General features: G+C 47.7%; 1 protein-coding gene across 2 annotated transcripts in view; it reads left to right on the plus strand.

Moving 5' to 3' along the window:
* Nucleotides 1–15,786, plus strand: part of CDC42BPG (CDC42 binding protein kinase gamma) — a 110,278-nt gene that overhangs the window by 81,038 nt on the left and 13,454 nt on the right. For both annotated transcript variants that reach the window (XM_067472549.1, XM_067472550.1), the window contains exons 29-31: nucleotides 3,244–3,306; nucleotides 10,459–11,046; nucleotides 14,689–14,786. In XM_067472549.1, the coding sequence (XP_067328650.1) occupies nucleotides 3,244–3,306; nucleotides 10,459–11,046; nucleotides 14,689–14,786 (749 nt within the window). The remainder of the gene's footprint in view (nucleotides 1–3,243; nucleotides 3,307–10,458; nucleotides 11,047–14,688; nucleotides 14,787–15,786) is intronic.

Below are 15,786 nucleotides of genomic sequence, written 5' to 3' on the forward strand. Positions count from 1 at the left end.
ACTGAGGCCTACCTCACATTCTGAGGCCTATGTTTTTTTATTAAGAGATGCAAATGATCTATGTTTTAATATTCTTGTTATGGTTTTATATTATGTGTGAATGTCTTTTAAATGTTTTATGGTGTTTTTGGGCATCGAATCGTTGCCATTGTAAACCGTCCCGAGTCGGTATACAAATACAGTAAATAAATAAATAAATAAATATTCTCCCACTGAGGCATTCTCTCACACAGAGAGCTCTCTCAGACTGAGGTGTTACCAAGCAACAGGCACGCCTGCTTATATTGAACCGCAGCTTCTTTGAGTCACACAGAGAGGCTTCTCTCACACAGAGAGCTCTCTCAGACTGAGGTGTTACTAAACAACAGGCACGCCTGCTTATATTGAACCGCAGCTTCCCTGAGTCACACAGAGAGGCTTCTCTCACACAGAGAGCTCTCTCAGACTGAGGTGTTACTAAACAACAGGCACGCCTGCTTATATTGAACCGCAGCTTCCTTGAGTCACACAGAGAGGCTTCTCTCACACAGAGAGCTCTCTCAGACTGAGGTGTTACTAAGCAACAGCCACGCCTGCTTATATTGAACCGCACCTTCCCTGAGTCACACAGAGAGGCTTCTCTCACACAGAGAGCTCTCTCAGACTGAGGTGTTACTAAGCAACAGGCACGCCTGCTTAGATTGAACCACAGCTTCCCTGAGTCACACAGAGAGGCTTCTCTCACACAGAGAGCTCTCTCAGACTGAGGTGTTACTAAGCAACAGGCACGCCTGCTTATATTGAACCACAGCTTCCCTGAGTCACACAGAGAGGCGTCTCTCACACAGAGAGCTCTCTCAGACTGAAGTGTTACTAAACAACAGGCACGCCTGCTTATATTGAACCGTGAGTCACACAGAGCGGCTTCTCTCACACAGAGAGCTCTCTCAGACTGAGATGTTACTAAGCAACAGGCACGCCTGCTTATATTGAATCGCAGCTTCCCTGAGTCACACAGAGAGGCTTTTCTCACACAGAGAGCTCTCTCAGACTGAGGCGTTCCTAAGCAACAGGCACACCTGCTTATATTGAATTGCAGCTTCCCTGAGTCACACAGAGAGGCTTTTCTCACACAGAGAGCTCTCTCAGACTGAGGCGTTCCTAAGCAACAGGCACACCTGCTTATATCGAACCGTGAGTCACACAGAGAGGCTTCTCTCACACAGAGAGCTCTCTCAGACTGAGGCGTTCCTAAGCAACAGGCACGCCTGCTTATATTGAACCGCAGCTTCCCTGAGTCACACAGAGAGGCTTTTCTCACACAGAGAGCTCTCTCAGACTGAGGCGTTCCTAAGCAACAGGCACACCTGCTTATATCGAACCGTGAGTCACACAGAGAGGCTTCTCTCACACAGAGAGCTCTCTCAGACTGAGGCGTTCCTAAGCAACAGGCACGCCTGCTTATATTGAACCGCAGCTTCCCTGAGTCACACAGAGAGGCTTCTCTCACACAGAGAGCTCTCTCAGACTGAGATGTTACTAAGCAACAGGCACGCCTGCTTATATTGAACCGCACCTTCCCTGAGTCACACAGAGAGGCTTCTCTCACACAGAGAGCTCTCTCAGACTGAGGTGTTACTAAGCAACAGGCACGCCTGCTTAGATTGAACCACAGCTTCCCTGAGTCACACAGAGAGGCTTCTCTCACACAGAGAGCTCTCTCAGACTGAGGTGTTACTAAGCAACAGGCACGCCTGCTTAGATTGAACCACAGCTTCCCTGAGTCACACAGAGAGGCTTCTCTCACACAGAGAGCTCTCTCAGACTGAGGTGTTACTAAGCAACAGGCACGCCTGCTTATATTGAACCACAGCTTCCCTGAGTCACACAGAGAGGCGTCTCTCACACAGAGAGCTCTCTCAGACTGAAGTGTTACTAAACAACAGGCACGCCTGCTTATATTGAACCGTGAGTCACACAGAGCGGCTTCTCTCACACAGAGAGCTCTCTCAGACTGAGATGTTACTAAGCAACAGGCACGCCTGCTTATATTGAATCGCAGCTTCCCTGAGTCACACAGAGAGGCTTTTCTCACACAGAGAGCTCTCTCAGACTGAGGCGTTCCTAAGCAACAGGCACACCTGCTTATATTGAATTGCAGCTTCCCTGAGTCACACAGAGAGGCTTTTCTCACACAGAGAGCTCTCTCAGACTGAGGCGTTCCTAAGCAACAGGCACACCTGCTTATATCGAACCGTGAGTCACACAGAGAGGCTTCTCTCACACAGAGAGCTCTCTCAGACTGAGGCGTTCCTAAGCAACAGGCACGCCTGCTTATATTGAACCGCAGCTTCCCTGAGTCACACAGAGAGGCTTTTCTCACACAGAGAGCTCTCTCAGACTGAGGCGTTCCTAAGCAACAGGCACACCTGCTTATATCGAACCGTGAGTCACACAGAGAGGCTTCTCTCACACAGAGAGCTCTCTCAGACTGAGGCGTTCCTAAGCAACAGGCACGCCTGCTTATATTGAACCGCAGCTTCCCTGAGTCACACAGAGAGGCTTCTCTCACACAGAGAGCTCTCTCAGACTGAGGTATTACTAAGCAACAGGCACGCCTGCTTATATTGAACCGCAGCTTCCCTGAGTCACACAGAGAGACTTCTCTCACACAGTGAGCTCTCTCGGACTGAGGTGTTACTAAACAATAGGCACACCTGCTTATATTGAACCGTGAGTCACACAGAGAGGCTTCTCTCACACAGAGAGCTCTCTCAGACTGAGGTGTTACTAAGCAACAGGCACGCCTGCTTATATTGAACCGCAGCTTCCCTGAGTCACACAGAGAGGCTTCTCTCACACAGACAGCTCTCTCAGACTGAGGCGTTACTAAGCAACAGGCACGCCTGCTTATATTGAACTGCAGCTTCCTTGAGTCTCTCACACAGAGACCTCTCTCAGACTGAGGCGTTCCTAAGCAACAGGCATGCCTGCTTATATCGAACCACAGCTTCTCTGAGTCACTGCATCCATTTAACTCTTTCAGTGCTTGACTCACATCTTTGTAACCAAAAATACCTAGTTATTTTTTAATATTTCTGACAGAAATCTCCTCCTCAAGGTGCATTCACACCAGGCCTGGGTAAACTTTGGCCCTCGTGTTTTGGACCTCAGCTCCCACAATTCCTAATAGCGGGTAGGCCGGTTTGCCTATGCCTGGCCTATCGAACCGACACCACTTAACCGCCGTATCTCCTTTTCCAGACCGGGAGAGGATCGCGTTGGGTACCGAAGACGGCCTCTTCTTGATTCATCTCCGGACAAATGGTAAAGACTACTTTCCTTTTGGGTGGAGGTTTCAAGATCTCAGTATTGGAAGGATTTCCTGTTTGAAAGTCTTTTCTTCGTCCTGTAAAACATTCCAGCTTTTTCATGAGGGTATTCTGGCCACCAGGGGAGCAGTCGCTTCACCATCCATTTGTGACACAGATTCAGTACTTCCTCATTCTTTGCATGCTTGCTGGAGATTTTTATGGCATTGTAAATTACGCTCCCACATAAGCGGTATCTAAATTTCCTACTTGACAGATGCAACTGCCTTTCAGGTTGCAAAGGTCGACAACAAGCTACACAATTGGTCGGAAGCTCACTCCGACCCGGGCTGGCTTCGAACTCATGACCTTTTGGTCAGAAGTGATCTTAATGCAGCAGACACTCAGCCAGCTGCGCCACAGTCCCAGTGCCACAGTCCCACTTATGGGTTGCTATGAGTAGGAAATAATTGGAAGGCACACAAGAGAAAAGATATGCCACGCAGATGATCAGTAAATAACAAGAAGTTTACTCTTTGTAACATATATGAAGCACAAAAAAAGGGGCTTGGTAAGCTCATGCACAGTTAAAGACTAAAAATGTAACTGTGGCCAAAACTCCCAGGCTCAGCTAGTCTCTTCGGCGTAGCCCAACCAATCAGCTTCATGCTTTGCATTTTTCAATTAACACACTCACCAACTGATTGTTACATGGCTTAACATGATATGCTCCCTATATCTAGCCCCAGTTAGTAATCTAGCAGCCGACCTTTGTACTAATTGCAGTTTCTGAGCTGTCTTCAAGGGCAGCCCCATGTAGAGTGCATTGCAGTAGTCCATTCTGGATGTAACTAAGGCGTGGCCAAGCCAGGTTTCTTGCAGTATGGTCGCAGCTGGTACACAAGTTTTTAAGGGAACAAGGCCGTCCCAGCCACCGCTGATACCCGAATTTCAAGTGTCAGTGTGTCAGGAGTCAATTTCTGACGCCATGAAGACATCACAAATTCCCTCCGTGACATCCTGACTGAATCATCCTGGCTGAATCAATTCTCTCTCTGTGACATTTTGAAGCCATTTTGAGGGTCCTGGAAACCTTGTATTGGAACTTGTGAAGCAACAACTTCTAATAAGGAAACTGAGAAGAGCGGGAGATGGGCAGGAAAGGTGTATAAAAGGAAGTAGTGGTGGGGAAAAATCAGTCGTGTCTTTCTTTGCTGCAGAGATACAAGCAATATATCCATTTCAAAGCAAAAACGGCTTGTGAGTGGTTATTTAATATTGCTATATAGATTTATTTATTTATTTATTTGCTTCATTTATTAACCGCCGCTCTCAGCCCTAGGGCGACTCGTGGCGGTGTACAACATAAACAAACATATCATACAATAAACTACCATGACACTATAACAACATAACACTAATACACTATCATCTAATTACACTAAAAATCCGCTTCGTCTTATCATAGGATCAACCAATCTCGTAGTCTACATTCCGTTCCAGTTGTCGTTTACAGTTGCTGCAGCATCTGGAATATTGTGTCCAATTCTGGGCACCACAATTCAAGAGAGATGTTGACAAGCTGGAAAGTGTCCAGAGGAGGGTGACTAAAATGATCAAGGGTCTGGAGAACAAGCCCTATGAGGAGCGGCTTAGGGAACTGGGCATGTTTAGCCTGAAGAAGAGAAGGCTGAGAGGGGATATGATAGCCATGTATAAATATGTGAGAGGAAGCCACAGGGAGGAGGGAGCAAGCTTGTTTTCTGCTTCCTTGGAGACTAGGACACGGAACAATGGCTTCAGACTACAAGAGAGGAGATTCCATCTGAACATTAGGAAGAACTTCCTGACTGTGAGAGCCGTTCAGCAGTGGAACTCTCTGCCCCGGAGTGTGGTGGAGGCTCCTTCTTTGGAAGCTTTTAAGCAGAGGCTGGATGGCCATTTGTCAGGGGTGATTTGAACGCAATGTTCCTGCTTCTTGGCAGGGGGTTGGACTGGATGGCCCATGAGGTCTCTTCCAACTCTATGATTCTATGATTCTATGATTCTATGATTCTAGTTAAACGCCTTCTCGAATAGCCATGTCTTCAGGCTCTTCCGGAAGGACATAAGGGAGGGCGCCTGCCTGATGTCAACAGGGAGGGTGTTCCACAGCCGGGGGGCCACCACTGAGAAGGCCCTATCCCTCGTCCCCGCCAGACGTGCCTGTGAGGCAGGCGGGATCGAGAGAAGGGCCTCCCCAGACGATCTCAAGGTCCTCGTGGGCTCATAGGCCGAGATGCGGTCCAAAAGGTATTTTGGGCCAGAACCGTTTAGGGCTTTGTAGGATAGCACCAGCACCTTAAATTGGGCCCGGAAGCAGATCGGCAGCCAGTGGAGCTGGAACAGCAAGGGCGTTGTATGCTCCCTGCGTCCTGCTCCTGTTAGTAAGATGGCTGCCGCACGCTGGACTAGCTGAAGCTTCTGGGTCGTCTTCAAGGGCAGCCCCACGTAGAGAGCGTTGCAGTAGTCAAGGCGGGATGTGACCAGAGCGTGTACTACCGTGGCCAAGTCAGACTTCCCAAGGCGCACAAGCCTGAGCTGTGCAAATGCTCCCCTGGTCACCGCTGAGACCTGGGGATCCAGGCTCAAGGATGAATCCAGGATCACACCCAAGCTGCGAACCTGCGCCTTCAAGGGGAGTGCGACCCCGTCCAGCACAGGCTGTAACCCTATATCCCGTTCGGCCTTGCGACTGACCAGGAGGACCTCTGTCTTGTCTGGATTTAGTTTCAGTTTGTTCGCCCTCATCCAGACCGTTACAGCGGCCAGGCACCGGTTCAGGACCTCGACAGCCTCCTTAGTAGCAGGTGGGAAGGAGTGACAGAGTTGGACGTCATCTGCGTACAGGTGACACCGCACCCCGAAACTCCGGATGATCTTACCCAGCAGCTTCATGTAGATGTTAAACAGATCCTACAGTCTTACACAGTTATGAGTCCAGGAGAACCCCAAGACTGCAAACCTGTGTTCTCAGGGGGAGTGTGATCCCCGTCAAGCATATGTTGCCACCCTATGGCCCGATCGGCCTCGCGACTGACCAGGAGGACCTCTGTCTTGTCTGTGATGGCTTGTTCGGCCATCACTGGTCCATGATCTGGGGAGCTTCCTTGGAGTGAGGTAGACAAGAGTATTACTCTCTATTACTCTCTACTAGGGCTGGTCAATTCGTTTCGTTAATTCGTAATTCGTTAATTTTTGAATTACGTTACGATTACAAAACATTTTTTTTTAACCTGGAAGTGTTTTTAAATATCGAAACGGCAGGCGCCAAAAAATTTTGTATTTCCGTCCATTTTGGAAATACGTAAGATGGCCGCCTGCCGATGCTTGCTGAGAGGGGCGAGCGAGAGGGGCGAGCGAGCGGCGAGCGAGAGGGGCGGAAGCACTCTCTCCTGACATTTCACCCACATCTATGGCAGGCATCCTCAGAGGTTGTGAGGTCTGTTGGGAAACTAGGCAAGTGGGGTTGATATATCTGTGGAATAATGTTCAGGGTGGGAGGAAGAACTCTTGTCTGCTGGAGCGAGAGGGGCGAGCGAGCGGCGAGCGAGAGGGGCGGAAGCACTCTCTCCTGACATTTCACCCACATCTATGGCAGGCATCCTCAGAGGTTGTGAGGTCTGTTGGGAAACTAGGCAAGTGGGGTTGATATATCTGTGGAATAATGTTCAGGGTGGGAGGAAGAACTCTTGTCTGCTGGAGCGAGAGGGGCGAGCGAGCGGCGAGCGAGAGGGCCCGCCAGAGTGAGTGCCTGCCTTCCCTCCTTAATAATAATTAATAATAATTAATCCCTATTCTACTAAATTAATAATTTAAATTTAAAAAATATTTTAAAAATATTGAAAAAAAAAAGGGCGCCATCTTTACAAAATGTTTTGTAAATATTTACGAAATTTCGTAAATACCGAAACTTTTTTTTGGGAAAGTTTTGTAATTATTTTAAATATCGAAACAAAAAAAAAACCCAATTACAAATCGATTTTAGAAACAAATTTTTGCGTTGTTACCCAGGCCTACTCTCTACTACTCATTTCCACCCAATTCCAAGGAAGCCCCTCGGGTGCTGGACGAGTGCCTGGCCGCTGTGTCTATCTGGATGAGGAGGAACAAGCTGAAGATCAATCCCGACAAGACAGAGGTCCTCCTGGTCAATCGTAAACCTGACCGGGGTATAGGGTCCGCAGTTTGGGAGTCCTCTTGCATTCATCACTTACGCTTGAGGCTCAGGCATCGGTGGTGGCCAGGAGGGCCTTTGCATAACTAAGACTCGTGTGCCAACTGTGACCGTACCTCGGGAAGGAGGATCTGGCCAAAGTGCTCCATGCCTTAGTCATCTCTAGACTGGATTACTGCAATGCACTCTACATGGGGCGGTGTCTGGGAGGGCTTTCGCACAACTGAGACTTGTGCGCCAACTGCGACCGTACCTCGCGAAGGCTGATCTGGCCGGGGTGGTCCATGCCTTGGTCACCTCCAGATTGGACTACTGCAATGTGTCCTACGTGGGGCTGCCCTTGAAAACGGCTCGGAAGTTCCAACTGGTCCAACGAGCAGTGGCCAGGATGTTAACCAGCGCTCCTTACAGAGTCAACCCTCCTGTTCAAGGAGCTCCACTGGCTGCCGTTTATTTTCCGAGCCCAATTTAAGGTGCAGGTGCTTACCTACAAAGCCCTAAACGGTGACCGCATCTCCATCTCCATCTACGAACCCACGCGTTCACTTCGTTCATCTGGAGAGGCCCTGCTCGTGATCCCGCCTGCGTCGCAAGCACGTTTGGTGGGGACACGAGACAGGGCCTTTTCTGTGGTGGCCCCCTGACTCTGGAACACCCTCCCCAAAGATCTTAGACAGGCCCCTACCCTGGCAGTCTTTAGAAAGAACTTGAAGACCTGGCTGTTCCGATGTGCCTTCCCGGAATAGGAAATCTCCAATACCAAGTCCCAGAAGCACTTTATTAGAACTAAGATTGCCACACACCGCACACTGCACTTGCCCTATAATACCTTATATCCCTCCTGTCACATCAGCACTTTTAATCCCGTACCCATTACTCTGGCCCGGCCCAGTTTCAGTGTGTCTTAGTGTATTGTTTATTGCTTGTTGTTATATTGCTTGAATTGTTTTTAATTTGCTTTAGGTTTTGTATTGTTATGTTGTGTGTTGAGGCCTTGGCCTTTGTAAGCCGCATCGAGTCCTTCGGGAGATGCTAGCGGGTGTTGGGGTTCAGCCTGAGTTTGAACTTGAACCTGATTCTCTGTTTGTTCCTCCTGATGCTAATGAAAGTATAATTACTGATGCTAGTGGAAATGTACCTTTTGATGCCAATGCTCCTGAAATTAGTGAGGAAGAAACTGCTGTAGGTTTGGAAAATGCCAATGTTCCTGAAATTAGTGAGGAAGGAACTGCTGTAGGTTTGGAAAATGAAAGTACCAGTGTTCCTGAGAATGTTTCAGAGGGAAGCCATGACCTTTCACTCCCTTCTGCACCTGTTAACTGTAATGACAACAGAAGGGGCCAAATTTGGGAAGACAGAAATAAAACACTCAGTTTGCGTCGATCCTCCCGAATTCAAGAATTAAAAACTAGCTTCAAAACAGAAGGGCGGTTCACGGAACCGATTCTTGAGTTTTAAGTGCAATACGCCAGGCTGATTCCCTCAGTTCAGGCATCGTTTCAGAATTGATGAAGACCTTGGCAGTTCTCCTGGTTCCATGGCCATAGTATGGAAAGATTTCTAGGATATCAAGTACGGTTAGTGGATTGCTAACAGGTTCCAGTATTTCACAGTGAGGCTTTTGGTTTTGCTTTGTTCATTTAAATTCATGTTTGCTGATTTTGCTGTGGCTTTTGACTTGCATTTTTCCTTTATTTTGTAACTATTTTTCTTCAATAAAAAAGGATTGTTTTTCACAGTCAAGTGTGGTGGATAGTTATCTTAGGCCTCGTTCTCTGCTCTGGATTGCAACACAGAGCTCCCATTCGCAACAGAAGAGGCAGAGCTCCCATTCGCAACAGAAGAGGCAGAGCTCCCATTCGCAACAGAAGAGGCAGAGCTCCCATTCGCAACAGAAGAGGCAGAGCTCCCATTCGCAACAGAAGAGGCAGAGCTCCCATTCGCAACAGAAGAGGCAGAGCTCCCATTCGCAACAGAAGAGGCAGAGCTCCCATTCGCAACAGAAGAGGCAGAGCTCCCATTCGCAACAGAAGAGGCAGAGCTCCCATTCGCAACAGAAGAGGCAGAGCTCCCATTCGCAACAGAAGAGGCAGAGCTCCCATTCGCAACAGAAGAGGCAGAGTGTTGGGGTTCAGCCTGAGTTTGAACTTGAACCTGATTCTCTGTTTGTTCCTCCTGATGCTAATGAAAGTATATTTACTGATGCTAGTGGAAATGTACCTCTTGATGCCAATGCTCCTGAAATTAGTGAGGAAGAATCTGCTGTAGGTTTGGAAAATGCCAATGTTCCTGAAATTAGTGAGGAAGGAACTTCTGTGGATTTGGAAAATGAAAGTACCAGTGTTCCTGAGAATGTTTCAGAGGGAGACCTTGACCTTTCCCTCCCTTCTGCACCTGTTAACTGTAATGACAACAGAAGGGGCCAAATTTGGGAAGACAGAAATAAAACACTCAGTTTGCGTCGATCCTCCCGAATTCAAGAATTAAAAACTAGCTTCAAAACAGAAGGGCGGTTCACGGAACCGATTCTTGAGTTTTAATTGCAATATGCCAGGCTGATTCCCTCAGTTCAGGCATCGTTTCAGAATTGATGAAGACCTTGGCAGTTCTCCCGGTTCCATGGCCATAGTATGGAAAGATTTCTAGGATATCAAGTACGGTTAGTGGATTGCTAACAGGTTCCAGTATTTCACAGTGAGGCTTTTGGTTTTGCTTTGTTCATTTAAATTCATGTTTGCTGATTTTGCTGTGGCTTTTGACTTGCATTTTTCCTTTATTTTGTAACCATTTTTCTTCAATAAAAAAGGATTGTTTTTCACAGCCAAGTGTGGTGGATAGTTATCTTAGGCCTCGTTCTCTGCTCTGGATTGCAACAGCGGGGTACAAATAAAGTTTAATAATAATAAAAATAATAATAGAAGTTTCCCTCTTTCTCTTCTTTTCCCCCCTTAGACGTCCTGCAAGTGGGCGACTGCCGGCGAGTGCAGCTCCTCCTGGTCTCTCCGCAGGCCCAACTTCTCTCGGTGCTCTGCGGCAAGAACCACGGCCTGCGCCTCTTCTCCTGGGCCGAACTGGAGACCCCCGAGGCCCCCGGGTCCAAGCTGGTGGAGGCCAAAGGCTGCCAGGCAGTGGCCGTGGGGCTGGTCTGCCGTGGCACCACCCCGGTGCTCTGTGTGGCTTGCAAGCGCCAAGTCCTCTGCTTCCAGCTGACCGCCACCCGCCCGCCCCACCGCCGCATCAAGGAGATCCAGGCTCAGGGCTACGTCCAGTGCTTGGACGTCTTGGGCGACCGACTCTGCGTGGGCTTCCCCGGCGGGTTCTCGCTCTACCCGCTGCTCAACGAAGCCCCCCCGGTCCATCTGCCCCACCCCGACGACTCTCGGGCCGCTGCCGTGGCCCAGATGGAAGCCCTGAAGGCTGTGGAGGTCAGCCTGAGCGAGCTGATCCTCTGCTTCAGCGGATTCGGGCTCTACGTGGACGGCCAGGGACGCCGGAGCCGGACCCAGGAACTCATGTGGCCTGCACCTCCTCTTAGCTGCTGTGAGTATTAATGAAGCCAACTCAGACTTTAGGGGGGGTCAACTCCAAGGAGAGATGACCCTTAGTTCCCACCAAAGAGGGAACGCTACCTTGGCAAGCCTTCAGGGAAGCCTGATTCCAGCAATTTTATTGACGAATGAACAACAACAACAACAACAACAAATTAGGCTTGGGTAACCACGGAAAAAATTGGTTCTAAACTCGTTTTGTTTTTAGGGGGCCCTTGTGTTACTAAGCAACAGGCACGCCTGCTTATATTGAACCGTAGCTTCCTTGAGTCACACAGAGAGGCTTGTCTCACACAGAGAGCTCTCTCAGACTGAGGTGTTTACTAAGCAACAGGCACGCCTGGTTATATTGAATCGCAGCTTCCCTGAGTCACACAGAGAGGCTTCTCTCACACAGAGAGCTCTCTCAGACTGAGGTGTTACTAAGCAACAGGCACGCCTGCTTATATTGAACCACACCTTCCCTGAGTCACACAGAGAGGCTTCTCTCACACAGAGAGCTCTCTCAGACTGAGGTGTTACTAAGCAACAGGCACGCCTGCTTATATTGAACCGCAGCTTCCTTGAGTCACACAGAGAGGCTTGTCTCACACAGAGAACTCTCTCAGACTGAGGTGTTACTAAGCAACAGGCACGCCTGCTTATATTGAACCGCAGCTTCCTTGAGTCACACAGAGAGGCTTGTCTCACACAGAGAACTCTCTCAGACTGAGGTGTTACTAAGCAACAGGCACGCCTGCTTATATTGAACTGCAGCTTCCCTGAGTCACACAGAGAGGCTTCTCTCACACAGAGAGCTCTCTCAGACTGAGGTGTTACTAAGCAACAGGCACGCCTGCTTATATTGAACCGCAGCTTCCTTGAGTCACACAGAGAGGCTTGTCTCACACAGAGAACTCTCTCAGACTGAGGTGTTACTAAGCAACAGGCACGCCTGCTTATATTGAACCGCAGCTTCCTTGAGTCACACAGAGAGGCTTGTCTCACACAGAGAACTCTCTCAGACTGAGGTGTTACTAAGCAACAGGCACGCCTGCTTATATTGAACCACACCTTCCCTGAGTCACACAGAGAGGCTTCTCTCACACAGAGAGCTCTCTCAGACTGAGGTGTTACTAAGCAACAGGCACGCCTGCTTATATTGAACCGCAGCTTCCTTGAGTCACACAGAGAGGCTTGTCTCACACAGAGAACTCTCTCAGACTGAGGTGTTACTAAGCAACAGGCACGCCTGCTTATATTGAACCACACCTTCCCTGAGTCACACAGAGAGGCTTCTCTCACACAGAGGACTCTCTCAGACTGAGGTGTTACTAAGCAACAGGCACGCCTGCTTATATTGAACCACACCTTCCCTGAGTCACACAGAGAGGCTTCTCTCACACAGAGAGATCTCTCAGACTGAGGTGTTACTAAGCAACAGGCAGGCCTCCTTATATTGAACCACACCTTCCCTGAGTCACACATAGAGGCTTCTCTCACACAGAGAGCTCTCTCAGACTGAGGCGTTCCTAAGCAACAGGCAGGCCTGCTTATATTGAACCACACCTTCCCTGAGTCACACAGAGAGGCTTCTCTCACACAGAGAGATCTCTCAGACTGAGGTGTTACTAAGCAACAGGCACACCTGCTTATATTGAACCACAGCTTCCCTGAGTCACACAGAGAGGCTTCTCTCACACAGAGAGCTCTCTCAGACTGAGGCGTTCCTAAGCAACAGGCACACCTGCTTATATTGAACTGCAGCTTCCCTGAGTCACACAGAGAGGCTTCTCTCACACAGAGAGCTCTCTCAGACTGAGGCGTTCCTAAGCAACAGGCACGCTGCTGTGAGTATTAATGAAGCCAACTCAGACTTTAGGGGGGGTCAACTCCAAGGAGAGATGACCCTTAGTTCCCACCAAAGAGGGAACGCTACCTTGGCAAGCCTTCAGGGAAGCCTGATTCCAGCAATTTTATTGACGAATGAACAACAACAACAACAACAACAAATTAGGCTTGGGTAACCACGGAAAAAATTGGTTCTAAACTCGTTTTGTTTTTAGGGGGCCCTTGCGTTTCGTTTTTTTTAATAATTCCGAAATTTTCCTTTAAAAAATTTCGAAATTTACGAAATTTCGTAAAATTACGAATCGATTCGTTAATGGCGGACGAGATTGCGCAATATGCTAAAAAAAACAAACCTCCAAATGGGACAGGAGGAACTTCTGAAGCTTCCCTCTCCCTCTGTTGTTGACTGTTGGTGTGATAAAACAAACAACAACTATAAAACTTGCACCAGACATGCGAAAATAATTACGAAATAATTACGAAATAATTACGAAATAAATTGAAAAAATTGTTTCGAGTCTTAATTACTCCTCACACTATTCCTGCATGGCTCAATATTGGATCGTAAGCTAATTTAAATACGAATTAATAACGAATTACGAAATTAACGAACGAAACCGCCCAAGCCTAATATTAATAATTGAAATGAGACTCTTGCCAAGGCGAAGAAGTGGCACTGAGGTTTATCAGCGATTCTGCTGAGATCGGATGCATTGTAGGAATAATTCCACCACAAGCATACCAATGCAAGAGTTACAGGCATTTTTATTGGCAAAATACAGAGAAACAATTCAAATCTCCCGCCCTCTCCTCCCCGCCCGGCTTCACGCTGATTGGCTGCTGGCCTGAACAGCTGGGAGGAGGCGGGTGTTTAGTCCATCTTGGAAGGAGGCGGGTGTTCAGATTCTGCATTCCTCACTGCGAGAGCTGTTCAGCAGTGGAACTCTCTGCCTCGTAGTGTGGTGGAGGAACCTTGGTAAAAGGATGATAGCTGGGACTCAGTGCTAGTAGCGCTACGCTGGATGTGCAACGCAGTTCTCGCGAGACTATGCTTCCCTGTTTCCCCTTCCCCTTTCTACTGAACTACCTTGTCGACTCTGTGCTGTTGATTCTGTGTCGACTCACACACGTGTTCACTTCTCTAATTCAGAACCATGGTAAAAGTATGATAGCTGGGACTCAGTGCTAGTAGCACTGCACTGGTTGTGCAATGCAGTTCTCGCGAGACTATGCTTCCCTGTTTCCCCTTCCCTTTTCTACCAAACTACCTTGTCGACTCTGTGCTGTCGACTCTGTGTCGACTCACACACGTGTTCACTTCTCTAATTCAGAACCGTGGTAAAAGTATGATAGCTGGGACTCAGTGCTAGTAGCACTACGCTGGTTGCGCAACGCAGCTCTCGCGAGACTATGCTTCCCTGTTTCCCCTTCCCCTTTCTACCGAACTACCTTGTCGACTCTGTGCTGTCGACTCTGTGTCGACTCACACACGTGTTCACTTCTCTAATTCAGAGCCGCGGCCCCTTTGGGGGTCAAACGATCCTTTCACAGGGATCACCTAATGACCATTGGTAAACACATATTTCTGGTGGTCTTGGGAACCGTCCTACAGGAATACACCATCCAAGCCCTCTCGACAGATGGCCATCCAGCCTCTACTTAATACGGGGAGGCCGTGGGAGCTTGACGTCTCCATTTGTGGCAATGCAACCTCTCTCTAATTTCATGCTGTCTGGGGAGTGATGTGTGTTGCAACCTAAAAATCTGGCATTAACATACATATTCTTTTGTCTCTCCATCGCAGGTTACAATGCTCCCTATTTGTCAGTGTTCAGCGAAAACGCAGTGGACGTCTTTGACGCCCGGAAAGCCGAATGGATTCAGACCATCTCATTGAAAAAGGTACAATAATTTATGTATAACAATTTTGAAAAATTAATTAAAAATTATTTTAAAGAAAGAAAAAGGTGTGTATGTGTGTCGTTTTGGACTTTGTTGTCTGCCACACTTTTGGATTGCAAAAATGTCTCTTATATTGTTGCGGAATATACGCAACCCGAGATCATTAGAGTACTTTTGGAGAAGGAAGAAGATGGAGAGACAGCATGTCTGATTTCCAGGCATTTATTTCTATCTCTGCAGAGTATAGGGTGAACAGATCAAATTACTGTCACAACTGAGGTCTGATTCGCCTCGGTCTTTTATAGAATATCACCCTTTCCACACATGCACAGAAAGAGTCTGACATTTACACAATACAATCATTAACAGGTGTTTCCATGTATAGTTGCCAAGGACATCTTTATCAGGTCTTGGCAGCCACATTGTGACCCCAAACATCTGCTCGATTATGTAACTTATCCCAACTTTCACCCATTACCCTAAGATGACACGTATATTCAATTCCTTAAATCTCTAATTGAATTATAACTTTTATATGCTTATAACATAAGATTTGATCAAGGCAATCTCCTCTAATCAATCCAGCCTTAATTACTTCATTATAACTTATTTCTTAATATGAAGACCATGAAGGAATTTACTTAGGATGAAACTCTTCTAAAATTGCCTGTTATTTACATTAAGTGGTCAGAAGATGGCGCTCTCTCACCATATGACCTTAGATGTTCCAAGTCTTGGATCGATACTATTGATTTCTTTGTCCTGCCAAACTTCTCTTGTTGACTTCATATCTATGTAAACATCGGCTAGAGCAAACTGACCCAAGGTCCAGTGTTAATCATCTGTAGGTTTCTCATGTTTGCAAATTCACTCATTAGAAATGGTCTTTTCAAGATCAGGTAGGAACATGAATCTTCTATTTTATTCTAAATTATTATGATTTCCCTTTATTATTTTATTTTCTCCTAACGGCTGCCACAATATAGCAAATTTCTTGCTA

The sequence above is a fragment of the Anolis sagrei genome, chromosome 12 (genome assembly GCF_037176765.1).
Source record: "Anolis sagrei isolate rAnoSag1 chromosome 12, rAnoSag1.mat, whole genome shotgun sequence".
NCBI classification, from domain to species: Eukaryota; Metazoa; Chordata; class Lepidosauria; order Squamata; family Dactyloidae; genus Anolis; species Anolis sagrei.